This window comes from Electrophorus electricus, chromosome 4 (assembly GCF_041902795.1).
Source record: "Electrophorus electricus isolate QZ-2024a chromosome 4, ASM4190279v1, whole genome shotgun sequence".
Lineage (NCBI taxonomy): Eukaryota > Metazoa > Chordata > Actinopteri > Gymnotiformes > Gymnotidae > Electrophorus > Electrophorus electricus.
Window position 1 is genome coordinate 30,178,729 of NC_137500.1, and position 20,805 is coordinate 30,199,533.

The 20,805-nt window shown below is 39.8% G+C and overlaps 1 protein-coding gene across 3 annotated transcripts in view; it reads left to right on the top strand.

Moving 5' to 3' along the window:
- Window positions 1–898: 898 nt before the first annotated feature.
- Window positions 899–20,805, top strand: part of abca12 (ATP-binding cassette, sub-family A (ABC1), member 12) — a 58,643-nt gene continuing 38,736 nt past the window's right edge. The window contains exons 1-19 of one of the 3 annotated variants that reach the window (XR_014123367.1): window positions 899–1,144; window positions 1,752–1,828; window positions 2,034–2,127; window positions 6,663–6,834; window positions 9,739–9,851; window positions 10,165–10,241; window positions 10,780–10,959; window positions 12,046–12,239; window positions 12,531–12,649; window positions 13,266–13,369; window positions 13,443–13,571; window positions 14,430–14,512; window positions 14,699–14,829; window positions 14,961–15,088; window positions 15,213–15,362; window positions 15,498–15,709; window positions 15,892–16,022; window positions 16,384–16,498; window positions 16,678–20,496. Coding sequence is in view for 2 of the 3 variants with exons in the window: in XM_081713206.1 (XP_081569332.1) it covers window positions 1,760–1,828; window positions 2,034–2,127; window positions 6,663–6,834; window positions 9,739–9,851; window positions 10,165–10,241; window positions 10,780–10,959; window positions 12,046–12,239; window positions 12,531–12,649; window positions 13,266–13,369; window positions 13,443–13,571; window positions 14,430–14,512; window positions 14,699–14,829; window positions 14,961–15,088; window positions 15,213–15,362; window positions 15,498–15,709; window positions 15,892–16,022; window positions 16,384–16,498; window positions 16,678–20,496 (6,020 nt within the window). In the remaining variant the exon portion in view is untranslated. The remainder of the gene's footprint in view (window positions 1,145–1,751; window positions 1,829–2,033; window positions 2,128–6,662; window positions 6,835–9,738; window positions 9,852–10,164; window positions 10,242–10,779; window positions 10,960–12,045; window positions 12,240–12,530; window positions 12,650–13,265; window positions 13,370–13,442; window positions 13,572–14,429; window positions 14,513–14,698; window positions 14,830–14,960; window positions 15,089–15,212; window positions 15,363–15,497; window positions 15,710–15,891; window positions 16,023–16,383; window positions 16,499–16,677; window positions 20,497–20,805) is intronic. The other 2 variants (XM_081713206.1, XM_081713207.1) reach the window with 2 other exon arrangements.

A 20,805-nucleotide genomic window follows, 5' to 3' on the forward strand; every position in this document is an offset into this window, starting at 1 on the left:
CTCAGACCTTCCCTTCAGCACTGGTGTCATCAGCAATTATCCTGTACACACACAATCCCATGCATACATTTTTATACGGGTGTGTTTTTTAACCACACTATCTCGAAAACAAGCTTGTGACAACAATGCGGACAGAGTCTGCTAACATTATTGCTAGCATTAACCTTACGCGAGAGGCTAGCAGCCAGGTACACATCCATGATCCTCCCACAGCATTGGAATTTTGTCATTTTATTGCCTTATCTGGAATTTGAAACTTCTTAGATTTAGACATGAATGATCTGAACTGGATCAGATTGTTAACCAAGTTCATATGCAAGTCACAAGAGGGAGTACACTCTCCTCTTATCACCAGTTATCATTCATTGATTCCACTGGCTATTTTCATTTGAAAAATATTAATACACAACAAGTCTATAGTTTCCTGCATATTTGCATTTTTTCTTTATTCTTTTCTGTGTTTTTAGGGGCATAAGTGTGTGTGTGTGTGTGTGTGTGTGTGTGTGTGTGTGTGTGTGTGTGTGTGTGTGTGTTTAGTTCTTGTGGAGAATGCTTCCTGTTAATTTTAGATATGCAAAAGGTGGATCTGTGCAACTTTTCCTGGACTTGTGGGTGGACTGGCACAGTGGACATTGACTGATGGGTCTAATTTTTAAAAACTGATTTAGTGATTTAGGCTAGTGGTCTAACTCTTCTACCCCAGGCCCCTGAGTTCTCGCCCCTCTGGTGTGGTCAGTAATCCATCCCTGTCAACATGACAGTATTGTTGTTATGACTGATCCTTACTGTATAACGATATATTAAGCAGGTCACACACACACATACACACACGCACACACACACAAACCGGCGAGGCAAGCCGGGAAAACAAGTCTACAGACGCGCCCACTGCTTATCTACGTAACTACCAACACGAAAGTGGTCGGATTTCAGTGTCAGCCGCGTGAATAGCGCATGTTTCGGTAAAGTTAGCTCTAGCTGAAATATTGCCATTTGTTCATTTTTAAATATTAGTCGTTGTTTTACAATCAGGTGATTGGGTCACACCGAGAACACGTTCTGTTCAGCGTTCCTAGCTAGAAAAATGTGCCCGAGGCATCGTATATATTGCATACGATAACAAACGAATCCTACAGAAAACGAGGTAAAGTAACTATATTTAATAAATAAATTACAATGTACCTGTGTGTCTAGAAATATTACCGTTGGCTTTGGATGACACAGTAAGTCGTTTCTCTGTTAAGTTGTCCATTACCAGAGATTTATCTTATTCCTTGATCGGAGCATCAGTGATGCTGTAAGGAAACTCGTGGGAAATGAAATGTCGATTTTAGAACATGTAATTACAGTAGGCTAGGGTACGCTGCAGTAGGTATAGAAACATTTGTACAAAATATACTACATTAATGAAAGTGTATAGATGGTGTAAATGAAACGCTCTAGAAATTCCTGTGAAGTATGAATCTGTGAACGATGTAGGCGCTCTGAAATAGAATGTTTTTCTTGTGCGTACTGTAGGTTTACATAGCAGAATTGGCGTCCTGCATAGATCTGGTGTTTATTCAAAATGTGCCTGAAACACTTTCTCGTTAATAAATAATACTGCATGTCTGTTTTAAGATGTTCTAAGATGTCCTATATAATGCTCATATTTTTTTATTACTGTTTTTATGTTATGTTTTAATTGCTTTGGTATACCATGATACCAAAACTGACTGAAATAAAATTTGCCTTTTATGTCTGAATGTCAGTACTCCTGATGGCTGGATTCTTCCAGCAGTTACGACTTCTTCTCTGGAAGAATGGCCTGAATGTTATCAGGCAGCCGGTGAGTAATTGTCCATTAACACCAGACTGAAACGATTCAATAAAAATACAATACTAATTAGTTCCAAGCATTTTTTTTGGTAAATGTTCCTACAGAATAGTGTTCAATTTGCTTTGTATAAGTTCAGTATAGGTGCAAGTATACAAATGACCGTAAAGGGTTAATTGACTTGGACAGAAGATAATGTGTGTAATTCTTTCTGCAGGGATGGTCTGTGATTCTCTTTGTCTGGCCTCTGGTCATCTTCATCATTTTAGCTATCACGCGCTCGCAGTTCCCCCCGACACCCAGTAGCACATGTAAGTTCTTTAGTCACATCACTCTACAACAGGAGAAATCCACACCTGAACTGTGGGTTTAACAGTCTACAAAAATTTGTAAATGTAAATGTAAAGATATTTGTCACAGCCGTACCCCGTGATGTCTGATTCAATTTCATTAATCCTAGCCCTTCTTTATAAAGGAGTAGAGCAGAGTTCATCATTAGAAACAGGTGGTGCAGTTCTGGTTCAGACACACCCTTTGAGACCTCCTTCTGGGCAGATTCTGTGTATTGCTTGATAATACTGTAAGGGCAGACTCTGCATTTAGGCCAGGTCTAGACTCAGTGTTTGTTTAGAAAGCAGTATTATATTGTATACTGTAAACATGGACCCATCTTACTGGCAAATATGGATCTTCATGTGGTTTATGGTAAGAAATAGTGCACAATGCTGCACTTATTCATTTCCTCAAGCATTTAATTCATTACAGAGTCTCCCCAGAAGTGTTTGATAGCCATTTCACAGATGCTGTGTGTAATTCAGCTAGCTGCTTCTGGGACAGCGCTGGTTATGTTTGCAGACTGAGAAATCTGAAAGAAATGCAAGTGCTTAGAAATCAGCTAAAACTCAATTCTTCTTTAGATTTCTTACTCTGATTTCTAGGCCATACTCCGATCTAAGGAATCAGAGTATGCTGTTTACATGACTGCCTGAATATTCAGATTACTCGAGAAATCCAATTGTGATTGGATTATTAAATGCATGCAAATACACTAATTGTTCCTCAGTCATCTGAATATGATTATGCCTGTGTATGTGCAGCATTTAAATGATAAAATCTGAGTGATCAGCAAGCTGAGGGTTAACTTTATAGCTGTGCCTAATGCACATTTTACAGTCACTATAAAATTTAAACAATGCATGACTAGTATTACTGGTTTGCCAAGAAAATATTCCAGACCTAATTTTTTTATATCAGGCAGGCTGGGTATTGGGTGCCATGTATTTCTGCAGTTTACAGCAAATTCTAACCCTACCATCTGCACGTCATAGAAGAAATTGGGATTCATTAGCCCCGGTGACTTTTTACAATTTCAGCTGTCCAGTGTTGGTGATCCAGTGCCCAGCGTAGCCTTACATTCCTGTCCAGTGTTGGTGATCCAGTGCCCAGCGTAGCCTTACATTCCTGTCCAGTGTTGGTGATCCAGTGCCCAGCGTAGCCTTACATTCCTGTCCTTGACTGGCATGAGTGAGGCCTGACGTGGCCTTCGGCTGTCGTGTCCCATCCACCTCATGGTTCATTCCTGTCAGTTTGAACCAGTTTGACAATAATCCTCTCACCTCTCTTGCCAACAAGGTGTTTTTGCCCACAGAACTGCTGCTCGCTAGATTATTTTTATTTATTGATTTATTTTTGCACGATTCTGTATACAGTTTTGAAACTGTTGTGCATGATAATCATAGGAGATCTGTGTCTGGTCTGACTGGCACTGAAATCCATGCCACAGGAAGTCAGTTCATTCACTCTTTTCCCTTCTCGTTCTGACCTTTGACGTGAACGTTAACAGAAGCTTTTGATCTGTTCCTTATTTTAAACACTGCACTGCTGATTGGCTCAATACATTAATGCGCAGGTGTGAAGGTGTTCATAATAAAAACAGTCAGTTAATTTCAGAGTATATAGAACTGAATGAAAAACAGTAACAGCTATAGAGTACATGTAGCTAATAATTCACAGCCTGTTGTATAGCCTGCTTCTTCCCGTTGACTATTACTGAACATCTTTTCAAACAAAATACAATAGGAGACCGGTGCGTAATATGACACTGCAGGTCTCGTAGTGTTAAACTCTGGTGATCATTTGATATTGCTTATGACAAAAGGCACAGATTTGGTGTCCTGTGCTCCAGCAAGAAAATGGTGATTTGTTTAGCCACATATCAACCTCTGAAGATTTGCTTGTTTAAAAGGGTGTGATTTCCTTTTATGAAATCTCTGATAATTGTGTGGTAGAAGGAATCAATAATAAGATAATTCTTTCAGTATTGCTATACAAACAAGACATGGTAGTTGTTTCGTCTTATTGTTTGTATACATATAGTAAGAGAGTCAAAAAAACATGGAGTTAGGTTGTGTTTTCCATAAAAGAGCATTATTTTTTCCCACAGTGCCATTGACTCATGATAACTCTCTCTTGGGGTAATAGTGTGCTTTGTTTGGTCTCTTTTGTCTTTTGTAAAGCTCTTGCTCTTGGCAAGATGAAATACACATCCATGTAAAAAGATATCCCAGAACCAGCTGATCTGAAATTAGCTCTTTAGCAGGAGTGAACAAGTACAGAGAGGTGGAGGCCCATGGAAAATTCTGTCTGGCAAAGGCAATGTTTGCTAATGTGAAAGTGTGGAAGAGATATGCATGTTTTTAAAACTAAGTATTTTTATGTAACCCCAGGAAACCGTGAGTCAGGTTTAAATCAAACACTGAAACTCAAACGAATGGCAAATGTATTTTAGACTATAAATGAAGAGAGCAATGGATTATACATTTATACATGTTGCTGTTTAAAAAAAAAACAAATATTATATCCGTGTGACATTTTGAAGGACACGAGATGCAGGTGCTCAAAAAAGGAACTGAGTTTAAGAAGATATTCCAAAAAACACAAAGTAACGCGAAGAGGACGATAAAGGGGCCGCTCAATAAGCTGATTCGGCAGAACGCGAAGCAGTGGAGTGAGGCGGATGTGCAACTTTAGGAGGAAAACGGAAAAGTGAGACAGGTGAAGGGAATAACTAATAATCATGGGATTGTGAACGGTTGAGTGAATGTGGGTGATCACTGGTAGATGGTTGGATGATTAGTGGCTGAGGGGTGACAATATGCTTCATAACATCATGTCCAAAAGATTTTTTTGCGTGCTTAGCTGGTACTCGAGTGCTGCATATATAGCGTAGTCTTTGGAGACTTTCTAGCTTTGGACAGAGGCATTCGGTTTTCTTCAGTTTGACATACAATAGAAAAAAAAAAAAGTGCAAATGTTTATATCAGCATAAAAAAGAGTCTGTACGCCTGTACTATTTGTTTAATGAGTGCGAGTTACATTCGTTGCCGCTTTTGAGCTGGGTTGGGTCGTCGTACATAGAATGGTCCCTTGGTTCTTGGAAAACCTCAGTAAAAAGGCGCATGGGAACATTCTTTGGAGCTCTGCGCTACGTGATACAAATAATAAAACAATTATTTTTTCCTGAGAATATAAAGACAATTTACCATATTAGACAGGGATTCTACCATAAGGATTAAATATTTGAGTAGCATTTTTCAGAATAAGTAAGAGCTTCATGCGAATAACATCATAAATTAAAGCCATTTACGTGATCTGCCTGGGTAATGCCTAAAGTCTGGGTAAGATTCGTTGCTTACATCACAAAAACCAGAGATTTCCCGCAGGGCATTTCAACCAGAGCGATATTAGACATGGCTAATTTCTCACCTCTACTCTTCAGTTACACTGTTACACTCAGTAACAATCATAGTCTGATTGCACTTACTCCAATAAGTAACCACTAGACTAGCAAAGCATCATCATTTTGTTTGGCAGCTCCTCTCTCTGTGTTAGCACACAGGACTGATATTTTTAATAAGATAGGTGTACTTTATCAATTTAATCTTTTTCAAAATAAAAAGATCAAAATTTGTGAAATCAGGTAGAACATGAAGGCTCACAAAAAGCACAATGTACTTGGATCTTATTTACATGGTTACATAAAGGCTGGTTCTATGACATATTTTGGTGACATTGTAGCATGCATTGTAATCATGTTGTTCCTTGCTTAAGAGTTGGAGGATTGGTGTAGCAAGTAATTGGAGTAAGGTATCCATGTCTAATTTTAGTGCTATATGGGATTAGATATAGTACTGAAATTAGACAATGTGAATAATCTGTGATTCTAACAGTTTTGGAGAAAACAAAACATGTGCCTGAGGTGTGTGTTAATCACAGAATAATGTATTTTACAGTTAATAATATATTTTATAGTTAGATATTTTATAATTATGATATATGATAATGTACAGCAAAAGATGAAACTTGCAGGTTCCTTTTGGATGTTCCGTACCTTTTTGATGTAGCAAATCAGAGGCTCTGTGATGTATCTTATTCAGTCAGCCCAGAACGTCTTGGCCACATCTGCACTAGGGTGCTATGTGCAGGTGAAGGACAGTCTGATGGATACTCTCAACTCCTCCAACTCCTCACCTGCCTGAGCTGTACTGGTTATTTTCTGATGTGTCAGGTATTTTGGAAGCTATCCTTAAACATGAACAATGTAGAGGGACAAAAATCACATCACTCAATGAGGAGGCACAATTTCAGGCTGTAGGAGTCAGGAGTTAGATTTCATGGTGATCATCCCAGCCAACATGAAGAAACATGCCTCTGGTGCTGCTTTGTGAGATTCTGCCACGTAAACCTCTTCATTGGCACATGGCATCCTCCAGGCCTTAGCGAACCTTTTATCTCTTCCTCATGCCATTCTCCATGCCTTAGCAACCCTTTCATCTCTTCTTCTCAGGCTACGTGGCCCCACGGAACCTCCCGAGTGCAGGCTTCTTCCCCTTCCTGCAGACCCTCATGTGCAATACTGACAGTACCTGCTCCAACAAGTCCTACCTTTTGCACAGGGACTTCCAAGCCTATGCCACCAACAGGAGCCAGCGGAGACGCAGGGAGGTGGATAACCTTAGGTATGACCTCTGACGCCCTGCTCTCAACCCAGCTGCATGTCATTGCTGCCTTGGCACAGGCTTTCATTTCCTCTGTCCTCGTCTCACCCAGTATCTCTCACCTAACATATAATATGAATACCCACTTTATGGAGTGGATCTTTTGTGCTTGCTGTTTGGATGCTCAGTGTACTTGTCACATTATCAAACAGATTAGATGACCTTTAGCTCTGTGATCATCTGTAGGTCTCTGTTGTGATGATAAAAGGACATTAAAGATTTTGTACCTAAGGGACAATATGTTTTGCTTGGTGGCTTTATGGGCTTTTCCAGGTAAAAACAAACAACAACAATAAAAACAGGCAGAGGGTATAAACAAAATCAAATCCAAAAGTGATGAATGAGTAGTTCAAGATATCTGCAATTGCATTCTGAATCATATGAATGATAATTAGTAATATTTACTAATTATCTTTGAGAACAAATGCATTCTGATAAGTAAAAGCTATATACAGTAATGCAGGGAAGTTTATTTGCAGCACACATACCATGCAATAACTGAAAATATCTCTAAATCTGTTTTTCTTAGTAAAAAATAATACTCTCATATATTTAAGTTAAGATTTAGGATTGGTTCAATCTGTTGTGCATAATGTAACTCCTGTAAGACTTTGCAATGGAAACAGTTTTGCAAACCATGTATAACCTCGGTTGTACATTTACTAAACTATTTTATACTACGTATATAATTTACTACTTACTGACACCTGATGAATTTAAAAGTTGGAATGAACAAAGAGATTAAAATGATGTCTCAAAGTTAAGTAAGCAACTTGGGTAATATGCATTTCCTTGTCCAAAGGTGATTTTAAAGAATATTTGGAATGTGGCTGAGAAATCTACCCTTTGTTTTAGAAGCTTCCTGACATGGACCCGTACAGACAGACAGTCACATAATTCTAACTTGGCCCGTACTTAGATGCACATAAATCATTCACTTCAAATGCTTTTGTTGTCACATAATTTACAAAATGCATGTGAATGGTTTACACAGTCCAAACCGTGAAATACCAGAATTGTACAATAGGTACCAGAAATACACAAGATGTACTGTACAGGGCAATGTGCAATAGACACTGCCATGCACATAGTGCATACTTAAAAATGTAGTGATAGTGATTATAGTAATAAATAATCTAAACTATTTATTGACAGCATGGTAATGTGCATGAGTGCATGAGTGGATTAGTGATACTGGTGTTGATGGTATCACTGATGGTGTTGATGGAGCAGAGTCATCAGTCATCAGGCGACTGCTCCGGTACTGTCTACACCGGAGACAGTGCGGTACTGTCAACACTGTGGTACTGTCTACACTACTCTCTGCAGTGATTTGTGGTTGAGGGTAGTGCAGCTGATTGCTATGGCAGCAAATTATAACACTGGAATGTTGGAAACGAATCTCAACATGTTTTAAAAATGACATACCCAATTTTGGTGTCATTAGCTGCAATTTGACAAGGCAATTTAGTTGGAAAGCAGTTTCCTTGTGGTTTTCACCTTGCCACTATTACTGTAAACTTTCCTTTTATGAATCAGGCATCTACAAAGACCTGGATCCTGTTTAATGGTGGAGAAGTCTTAGTGGCTCTTCTCACATAAGAAGAATGGGCACTCCTTGATGTGTTAGCTGGTTTTCATACCACTGTGGTGATCTATTACCCTGGAATAACCTTTGACATTCTGTGTGTAAAGGCAACACATATGTGATGAGGTGGAATTTTACCAGTTCTGTCATGGTGATTACTACAAGTTATTTTGTACTTTTGTGTGTTTACCACCCTGACTACTGAAGCTGAAGCATCAGGCTAAAAATATAACTGTGTAGAAAAGTCAAGAAGTGTGTTCAAACATTTTCAGTTTAACTTGATAGCGGTCACGGTCAGAGATAAATTGTGGTTGCTGTCACGAGACCTCTCAGGGTGGTCAGTTTGGATCAGGGTTTGATTTTTGGTCCCCTAAAAGTCATGGTCCTTGCTCAGATGTTTGCATCTGATGGCTTTGTGCAAAGCTCCTTCTTTCTGAAGGAAATCCTGGTAAGCAGTGACATCATAATTTGGTAGAGAATGTAATCAGACCAGGAGAGGAGTATTCTTCACTGTCAGGTCCTGGAACTATCAGCGGCATGCTCTCATTAACAACGTGAGGCCGATGGCACACCCAATACCTCATCAGCATTACATAACTGCCACTAAAACCCCCTTTTATACACTGATGACAGAAAGGAGATAAACATTCAACAAATTCTATATTATTCATGTACAGTATTTGTAAAACTGTATGAATGACAGAATTTGTTCTGGTGGCACTGATTAATGCTGAATGTGCAGTGTTTATAGCATATGTCATTTGTTAATTTTTTGGCAAAATAATAATTAAAATCTGTATTGTATAACAATGTAACAATAAGAGGTTTTGAGGCTGATGCGTGTGTGGAGAAGAGCAGGATTTAGTCAATCCAGAATTGTAATCGTTGGAACAGTCCAAGGTCATAGAACCAATACGTAAATCACGAGAATACATGAGTAAACAAAAGGGAACAAAACACACAGTGACAAAGAAGGGGAAGCAGAGGAAAAGAATTACAGAAGTTTGCACTGACAAATATGAACAGCGAACACTACAATAAATGAGCATTAAACATGACACAGGTGCAGCTCATTAGGGGCGGAGGAAACAAAACAGGGAAGTAAAGCAAAACAAAGACACGAGACAAGCTAACCAAGACAATAGGATGCAAGGGAGTGGCCAGTCATGACAAACATTCATAACATGATCTCACTGCAAGCCCAAACGGGAATCTAAAATTCTCGCTTACACTCTTTTCTCTTTCTTTCTTTCTTTCTTTCTTTCTTTCTTTCTTAGTTCATCATTGCTATCTCACCTACTGCTACAGAGGAGAGGTCTGAACCATGCAATCCTGAAGAGAGACACGTCCGATCAGTCACGGACCCTTGGGCTATGGGAGAGAATGCTCAGTGCGTACATCTCCTGTGAATCACCATACATCATTTCCAGGGGCCCTAGCTTTCCCGAGCCCCAGTCCTGGAGAGTTGTAGCGCTCCATGTTTAAGAGATTTTCCCTTTCCAAGGTGTTAGTACCATCACATTCATAAGCTGAGCTGAGTGTAAAGTGGAGAAATAATCATCTCAGATTCAGACCTATTATAAAACCAACCAAAGAAATGTGCATATGCTTGTGTACAATATTAATATAAACACTGAGCATAAAAAAGACTACAGCCACTGATGTAGCTAAAATAAGTAACTTTTATATTTTTTTCTTTGAAGATTCCAGCCTGGAAGACCCAACAAACATGAATTCATCTATCATAGATGTTTTGAACTCCACCATATTGGCTGATGAGGTTAGTGACACAGGGATGTCCATTCATTGTTATTATCAGCTCTGTAGGTGTGCAGTTTGTCTTTATCTGATCAATAACTGCTGCAGTTTCCATGATTACATTAGTGTTGTTCCATCTAATTTTGACAACTTTAGTATTTCATTCATCTTAGGCCATTTAAAAGATTTATAGAAACTCAGTTTAGTCAGCGTATCATTTGTTGTGTAAATAGCCTTTTCAGGATCCTGCAACTACCATGCTGTTGAGCAGTAGAACTGAGAAAAGACTGCTGTTTGACACTAGAAGGCATAAAAATCCATACAGAGAAACCCCTGCTGTACCAAGCAGGCCCAAAAATAACCACAGAGAATTTAATGAGCTGAGAAGGCAATTGTGTCGCTGTCTGTTCAAACATGATAAAACAAAGTGGAGAAAGAGATGAGGAACAGGAACTTTTCAACTGTCATTTTGAAATAGTGATAATTTGATTACACCTTCTCCTCAGGGGCAGCCCCTCTGACAAATGGCTCATACTGGTCATTTTGTTTGGCTCCTTTAGGTCACACTGAGTATCATCCTGGAGTCCATGAGCATCCTGAAAAGGTCCTTCTGTGATTTCTCCATGTCTGGCATCTCCATATCAACATTATCCAAGTCTGAGCCACTCGCCTCCATGCTGGTCAAGCTCTGCGGGACTGATGACCCTGCGCCAGAAGTGCTGCTCTCTACCTTCCACGAGGTGGGGCCATGCCTTCTATGTTTGCTCTCTCAGAAATCGCATACTTTAAAAAAAACATATAGATGCTCGTATAAAGGCCCGATAGTGATCCCTATCAGAAACAATATAATCTATATAGTAAACTGAAAAACAGTACAGCATCTTAAAAATGTGGGAAAATAGTTGAGTGCGTTAGTGTTGCGTCACATGATCATTTTATATTAATGGCCCTTTTCGCTTTTCTAAATTCTGCAAACTTACACCTTCCCCTCCTCAAATCACCTGATTATTAATCATGTGTACATGTGCCTAGTTTTGTGCCATCTTTGTTTTTCCCCTTATGTAAAGACCAGTACTGTGCATTCCTCGCCTAATGCATTGCACAGGCTGCCCAGATGATTGCTGCACCTCTGCTGCATCTCTGTCACCTGAATCTCACTCCCAGCGATGATCTATTTTTTTGTTATATTTAACCAGTTCGCTGCAGTGCTCCTTGTCAGTTCTTTTATTCTGGCATAGAGAATAAAGACAATTCTTTCCCACATTCATGTCTCTTTCCCTCCCTGCTGATGTCACAGCCATTATTATGACAGTATTACAGATCATGACCTTCCCTGTTTACAGGCTAGAAATCAATTCAGTGTGGAGTAAGTAGTGGACAGATTTGATTATAATGTGTACATTTGTGACCTCTTATGTGGTAAAATGGTATGGTTAGCGTGTCTTTTTTTTAAAGTTGCCCTGAATGCAAGACATCAGAAAGCCACTGTCTTTCTCCCACTGAGCTGTGCCTTGTTCTGGGCTATCTATGTCAAAACAGAAAAGTGTAGGACTTATTTCCTTTGTGCCTAATGTCACACAAGCACACCCTTTAAACCAAACAAAATGCATTCATTCAACAATAGAGCTTACTCTCGAGGAGGTATTATATACATCTGAAAGTGTAGCTACATTAAAAGAAAGTTACATAAGTTTAAAAAAAAATGGTATGGGCACATACCAGTCAGACAAATACACTGCACATATTTGCACAGTTAGCTTTTGATGTTAAACAATAGACGGAATTCTGCATGTATGTTAAACATAATTCTGTGTGCATGTTGGCAGGTTATGGCGCAACTGCTGTTTCTGAACCCATCGGCCATGATTGGCTGGTTTGAAACAGCTGTGGTGGCGATGGACCAACTACAGCAGCAGACCTCGCTGTGGACCTTCCTCCTGGATCTGCCTGACCTCTTTCTGAAGCCCACTTACCAGGAGGGGCTCGCAGATGTACCTAAGAAGCTGGTGATGCTAAAACAGTGAGTTACTGGAAGCACCTTTATAGTGAACAACAATAATAAATAAAGTCCCTTCATGGATATAAAATTAAACACAGTTTTACAATCACTATTTTCACAATAACCTTTTTTGGTATGGGAGTTTGTATGTATCTGTATGCGCATAATGTATTAGTAATCAATATGCACATATCACTTATAGTCCTTTACATTTATGTGCATATCACTGAATTTTAATAGAAGGCTTAAAGTTTTAACATATGTGGTCAGGGAAAATTGTGAGTTTTCTTTCATTTTTGTGTGTGTCTACAGGGCCTTGACTTCAGTTAAGACCAGCTTCCCACAAGCTAATACTTCTGTAGACATGCTCAGCCCTTTTGTTGAAGAAAGCATTGACCTCCTCGGCTTCCTACAAACCTGGCAGGGCAGAGGTACATGCATGTCTCACACTCCCTGTTCGACTGCCCCATGTAACACATAGTAAGAGGTTGCTCTAGATTAGTCTAAAGTCTGTTTATATGGGTTTTGCTTGGGTAAGCTACTTCATGCCAGAGCGAATTATACTCTCCCTCGCCATGTTCTGTCCCAGAACAGAAAAGATCCCAACTACTGATTGAAGGAAGCTCAAATGACAGTTTGGGCTTCCATGAGCTATTGTCTCCCAGGAACAGGACAGGATATTTCTCATAGATACCAAATATCAATATCCAATTAACCCATGGCTTCATTTTTAACAAATTAGCAATCACCAGACTATCAAAAGAGTAAGAAAAACTACAGAGTAAGAAAAACAAGTGTGACAAACACAGAATAATCTTTTCAAGATCACCGGGTTGTTTAAAAGAGAAAAAAAGAAGCCGTTATAAGTATTTAAAACAAACAAAATAAACAAGCAAACGAATAAACAAACAAAACTAAACAAAGCAAACAATGCAAAAAAAACAAACAAAAAAAAACCCATTAGCCAATTCAGCTCTCTCATAAGTAGTACATCATAGGGAGGTTGCCTGTGATTTCAGCCTGGATTTCTTTTCCAATCCCATACAGATGTCAGCATCTCCCTGTCTGATGTGTTGATGCCATTTAACATGTCTCTGGTTAGCCCAGAGATGGCCAGACATGTTGAACAACTTCAGATCCCCCTCAGTCAGGTACAGTCACATTTCACAAAAATATCTCAGATAATTCCTTTCATGTATTTGTAATTATACCTTTTTCTTGCAGGTGCTTGTACTGATCAACAAAGAAGACTTCCAGAACTTTCTATGTACCAACAACACTGCCCTTGACTGTAGCACACTGGAGGTTGACATGATATACGGATCGATAAGCCAAGAGAAGGTTATCCTGCAGGTACATTCTACACAAAGAGATATTACCTTGATATTATTTATATTATTATATTTACTTTGATATATACTGCATTATATTATTATATTTATTTTATGAAATGAACAGGAGAAGCAGTAGAAGTCTGTCCATAAAGTTTAATATCATTTCCTTTTTTTACTTAGACTTTTAATTTACATACACTAACAATTTGCAATCATTTACTATAATTGTATAAACTCATTTGTGTTTGTGTACATGACTATGTGCAGTGTTATCACCAGCATAGTTTCATACACTCATGCCGCATTAGCGAACGTGAGGAAAACAGTAGAACACCAAATGTGTACAGTTACTTAGGAGACAGTTGCACTCAGCCTAGTGAGTGCAAGAAATAAGACTCCAGATTTATAAGTCTCCAGAGAGCTCTAACTAACACTCCCTTATGTCTGAACAAACTCTCTCAGGCCACTTACCCCACCTGCCATCATTATTCAGTCGTCACAACTAGCGGTCCACATTTTTGCTTTATCGCATCTCCCAATGTACCTGAGGCAAACTATTAAAAGCAGAATTATTTGTTTTGCTATTCTTTTTTAATAGCAAAAAATGTGGGACGTCAGGTGAGGCCCTAGGACTGGGGTGAAAAACACTGCCCTAGGGATTTTAAAATGAGGATCTTAAAGCACTGACCCCAGATTAAGATATGATTCTATGTGTCTTATGAGCATGCTTATTAATCACAGAATGTTATAGTTTGTGGTTCAAATGTTTGGGTACATATGGAATCAAGCTGGAAAATCAGGGTGGAGACAAGATTTCAATAGGTCACAAACATACTAATATCTTTTTATGTTCAAATTCAAACCTGAAACATTGCAGGTCTTTTTGGCCTGGACTCGGTCTGCTGCCCCCGATGACATGGACGACAGTGCCAGCCACCCACAGACCTTGCAGGAGCAACTGTATGCACCCTTTTACCTGTGTCACAGAGCTCATCCTCATTATTTCCTTTTGTTTGTTAGAATGTGTTTGCCTTTCCTTTCACTTACCTATAGGAGAGATGTAGCACCAGAAAAAAAAAAAAAGATTTAGCACTTCACCACGCTCTCAATTGCCTTCTATTCTAATATCTTTTGTTCTCTCTCTAGACTCCTAAGTGCTGGCAATACTGTGATAGTCATGCTCCAAGGCATGCCTGTCTTGGATCACATTAATGCTTTCTTGATGAAAGTGCATTCCTCTATGCAGATTGCCACAGCAGCTATGGAGGCACAGATAGGTATTTAAGTGCATGTTCAGCACATTAAATAATATTTAAGGCTCTGGTGTGTGTGACTAGAAAAACTACATTCTTATTATTTTCTTATTATTTTTAGTGTTCTCATTTTTTGGTTGTGTTCTGTTTCACAGCTTACATTCAGCCTATGTTGCAGAAGGCTGAAAATCTTCAGGCGACCATGTTTCACACGCTGAACCAGACTGCAGCTGATACCTGGGTCTGCGGTACCCTAGATTCTGCAGTGCAGACTGTGATCAAGGTGGGTGAGCCCACAACCAGAACCCAAACCAAAAACACCCCGAGGAGTGGACTAAGAGGTTCTCGCCCCTTTTTTCCGTAGTGAAAATTACTTAGAGTTTCTATGAATTGATTTTATAATCGAGGTTCTGATGGGGGATGCAGAATGTCCTGACCCGGCTGAACACTTGGGCTGGATGTCTGCATACAGCTCCATGAATCCTGAGTTATATGCTGCATTGGTGTGTCCTGGCAGCAGCTCCTATCTAGGAGATGGGTCTCCTCTGGTAGTGAAGGTACGTGTGATGCCTACCCAGAAATGATATCAGCTGTAGTTTCCTCTTACTGAGCTTTGACAACAGCATTTTACCGGCATCTTCAGTACTTGTCAGTGTCTCGCTCTCTCTTTTTTGTTTTATTAATTTGAGCAGGTTGATCAGTTAACAAGTGTGATTGAGGGCACTTTGGTATACAATGTCACACCCTCCATGATTCTGACTGAATGGCACAGGCTATATAATACTTCATTGCAACATGGGGCCTCCTACCAGAGGTTTATTAATGAGCAGCATCACTGGAATTTCCTCTCAGAATGGATATCATACAACACACCGGTTGACTGGTTCAAGATCCTTCTAACCAGGTCAGAAACATTCCGTAGAAACTCTGTTGGTGCACAAACTTTGTAGCACTGCATGATTACAAATGAATAAATCCGCAAGTGGAGAAAATACTTAGAAAAACTCTAGAGATTCGCTAGATAAGGACAGTATTTGTTACATATTAACACTTGCTGGTCATTCTTTTTTTTTTTTTGTCACTTAGGGGTTTGAAAGCATTTGGAGAGGTGGGACCACTACTTCAGAATAGCTCTCAGTGGTTATCCCTGGAGCCGCACTTCCAAATGGCCTACTGGATTTTAACCTACCAAGCTAATGGCACTGCACAACCAAACTGTAAGCAATGCTTAGAAACATAAAATCCACTGTACATATACACAATAATTTATGAGGTACAAGGGCTCTTCAACCAATAAATGGGTAGCGCTAGTATAGCGGCAGTTCATGTCTCAAGTAAATATTTATTGCTGTTTTACCACTACTTCTTTAAAGCTGCCTCAAGAGAACAAATAACCAATCATTTCATAAACGACACACACACACATGCATGCGCGCACACAAACACACACACACACACACACACACACACACACACACACACACACACACACTCAGTGTGCCAATGATATGCATTTGATTTGAATTAAGTATACTTACGTATATTTATATTTAGCTAAAGGTAAATTTCTGTGCCTAGGTTCTCTTGCTTCAGATGGCATTGTTTGTCAGGCTGGATTCACATGGGAGAACTTTATTCCAGTGGTTGAATCACTGCTCATGGAAGTCAGCATAAATCCAGCTGCTCTGTTAAGGTATATTACCTTCAATATGTCTCTTCTACACAATTCTACACAAATGTTCTGCAATTTCAGTTTCATTAACATATTTGTTGTAGAACATATTGAACTATTTAATGTTGGAATTTCCAATGTATATGTTTGTACCTGAGGTTATACCAGATCATTAAGATGCCCTTTTGCACTACCTTTAGACCTATTGCGGGAGCAGAGGCTCTGTTGCAAAGCCTCTATAGAGACACCTACATGGATCTCCTACAGAAGTTCCTTAGCAACTCCACGCAGCGTCCTGATACTGGGATACTAGAGGATCTCACTAATTTGTTGGACCAGAACCTTCAGGTCTTCATGAACATCACATCCATTTACCAGCTTAATGACCAAGTCTTGCTGGACATTCTAAATGACATCATGGAATCCTTTGGAATGTTGAGGCTGGAGGAGAAACAGTCAGAGTCTACCCAGAGCAATGACCTTAATGCTGTGGTTATGAACATTATCCAACTCTTGAGCCCAGATTCCAATCTGACACTTAACAATGAGGGCCAGTTTGCCGTTCTGGATGCCATCTTCCGTGGACTGCAAGGTCTTTTGCCTCCCCATCATCATATCCAGTTAGAAGATCTTCTAAATCACACACTTGCTTTATTTAGAAATTTGGAAGCCTGTTCAGCTACTGCTCAGGCCTGTCTGGCTGAAGTTCCACAGGTGTGCCAGGCCTTGTCGTTCCTTGCTGAAGTGATGAAGGGGGGCGCAGATGTCAACTTCACAGTAGCTCCCTTTCAGAACAACATGACTCTGCCTCTGACCAATCTCATTATTAACCTTCTCGTACCATGGAACACGTCACCCAACATGTCATTCACAAAGGACACTGTCCGCAAAGTTCTCCAACTCCTTACTCATTATGACATTTTCCCAAATGCAAGTGTCATCAATATAGAGGAAGCACTCCAAGACTTAAATCTCACTATTTTTGATCTGGAACAAGTTGCAAACGTGTCTATGTCCCCTCTAATGTCTCAGCTCTTGGAAACTCTTAACATGTCATGGTGTCTGGACCCACAGCCTCAGAACACAACATCCCCCATGGATTACCCAGGTTCCGGTGAAGCCCAATGTATTTTGATGTTTGTTAAGAGAGCAATTGATTTGCTGCAAATGATGCCTCTCCCTGAAGGACTTGAGTCAATTCTACCATCCTGTCTTGATGAGCTGTATGAGAATGTAATGAAATTATGGAACATGTCTATCCCAGAGTCTGACCCTCTCATTGTGACAGAGAAGATTCTGACTGAAGCTCTGGAAATCATTAGACAGAACCTTGGAAATCTCACTGTGGAAAATGTGACCTTGATCACACATGAGTTTAGTATATTGGAGGGGCTTTTAAATGTGACTTTGCTTCAGCCATATCCATATCACATGATGAACTCTACACTAATGTCACAGCCATTTTATGCTCAAAAGGCATATGGTGAGATTGCACTGTGGTATCTACAGAAACTAGTAAATGCAACCAGTGGCAGCATGTTCAGAGAGTTTCTGTACCCATTCATTCAACTGGCAGAAATTCAAGTCGCAATTAATGCTGCTCAGTCAGATTTCTATGCACTAGTGTCTAACCAGTTCCAATATTTGATGGACCATGTGAACATTCCCATAGATGAGGCAGATTTGAAATTAATCAGAAATGCAGCAATGACTCTACTACAGAATCAGCTGCAAGTGATCAAGGTTCAACAGATGTACTATGACTCCTTGGGCCTCCACGAAAACATGAGTATTCCGTATGACATTGAAGCTCAGATCATGACCTACCTCAATCTGACACAAGATTGGATCATAAATCCACAGCTTACAACAGCCATTGTCAGAATCCTTCAGCTGTGCAGTGCCTCTGGGAAGGTGAGTAATAATGCATTCCCAGAGAACATTTTGTTACACCTCATGACTATAGTGGACAAGAATATGCAGCTGTTCTCCAATATCACGTCAACTGACCAAATTAACAGCCAGCTCTGGATGACACCTTTGAGTGACATTTTAAAGGTATTTGGTCTGGGGCAGTTGGATATACAATGGCCAGGGGCTTCCCAGACCACTAACCTCAACTCAGTAGTCATGAATACTCTGCAACTCCTGAGCCAAGAGTCCATACAGATGCTTAGTAGTGAAGGTCAGTTTGCAGTGTTGGAAGCTCTCTTGAGTGAACTTGGGGTGCTCTTGCCTCCTGAGCAACAGGTCCAATTAGAAGTTCTTCTAAACCGCATACAAGCCATGGGGAGAGACCTAGCCCTCTGTTCACCTGCTGGTTGGAACTGCCTAGCTGAAGTTCCACAAGTTTTCCAGACCCTAACTTTACTTGTTGAAATGATAAAAGAAGGAGCAGATGTCAATATCACTATAACACCTTTACAGGACAACATGACTCTGCCTGTCACTGGTCATATTCTTAACTTTGTCCTAGCTTGGAACATGTCCTCCACAATAGACACTGTCAGTAATGTCCTCTGTCTCCTTGAGAAATTGTCTGCTACTCCCAGTGTCAATGACACCAGTATTCAGCAAACACTCCAAGTCTGCAATCTCACCATGTTTGAACTGGAACAATTTGAACACCTAACAAAAGCTTTTTCCTTGCCTCTTCTACTGTCAGATCTTATGGAGGTAATCAATAATTCCCAATGTCTAGACCATCAACTCCAGGACACATCTGTTCAAGGAATACCAGGTTCCAATGAGACACAGTGTGTTGTGAGGTTGATTAAGGGAGTGGTTGGCTTTCTTCAGGCCATACCCATGTCTAACAGTTCTCAGGCACTCCTTTCAGAACACCTTCAAATGGTGTATGCACAGATAACGAAACTCTTGAATTCATCTATCCCAGAGCCTAAAGCTTTTGGTGTGACTGAGGAGGTTTTGACTGGAATGCTCGCGGATATAAAATGGAGTCTTCAGAACTTTATTGTGGAGAATGTGACCTCAGTCACAAATTATATCCAAATATTGGAGGACATTTTATATGTGGCATTCCATGAACAGTACCCATATAGCAAGATCAACTCTACACTGATGTCACAGAATGCATATGCTCAGTTAGTGTACAATGAGATTGCACTATGGTATTTGCAGAAGCTGGATAATACCACCAGTGGAAGTGTGTTCAGAGATCATCTCAACCCATACATTCGCCTGGCAGAAATGCAGATTTTAATTAACATTGCTCAGTCCAATTTCTCCACACTAGTATCTAACCAGATTCAAGACTTGATCCTTAATGTGAAACCTCCCATAGATGAGACACAGCTGAACAGAATCAGCAAAGCGTTAGCAACCATACTGCAGGGTCAGATGGAGCTGCTAAAGATTGAGCAGGCATACTATGATTCAGTGGGTTTCCAGACGAACCAGACCATATCTGCTAACATTGAAACTCAGATTTTGAACTACCTCAACCTTACCAAAGACTGGATAACAAACCCACAACTCACACTGGCCTTTGCCAAAATACTTCACTTGACCAACAGTACTGTTAATATCACTACCACAGGTATGGACTTTGAACAGCTGATGGAAGCTTTGGCATCACTGCTTCCTGCTGAGGACCGGGCCTATTTTGATGTGGTCAGACAGGTCTATCAGGGTTTGAACTATGCCATGCAGCTGAGTAACACTGATGGTGGCCTGCAGAGTGACAATTTCACAACAGCCGTCATGAATTCCGTCAGTTTGGTCTTGGAGAATATCTTTAATGGGACTAATCCACTGACTCAACCTGTGGTTGATGATATTGCAGGAGCTCTCCACATTTCACTTCAGCTGCTTCTGAACCCAAATGTGAACTATTCTCAAGTTCAGGACTTCATTGTCCAAGTGGCACTTAGAGTAGAAAACGTAATCAGTGTACTGGCCCCAGAGTCTGCTAAAGTTGTTACTCCCATGATCAATAACATTATGTCATACATAAGCACCATCTCTAAGGCTGGTGGACCTGGCGAGTGGAATGAAGTGTGAGTAAAGTGTTTTATATTTCTCTAAATAGATAGTCTAATGTAGTCTCAGTCAAAAAACAAACAAACAAAACAAAACATTTGGATCTAAAAGATGCTTTAAATGGGTCTTCATTTACTTGTACTTAATAAACCAAGATATGATTAGATTGAGTTCACACATGACTTTATATTATGTAGTTTTATAGTGCACTTCAAATTCTTAGTAAAGAAAAGAAGAAGATATTTTTCCATAGTAATATAGCATATTGTAGCTGTAATAGAAAACACCTTACTCAGACTATGAACACAGGAAAATGTTATTTACAG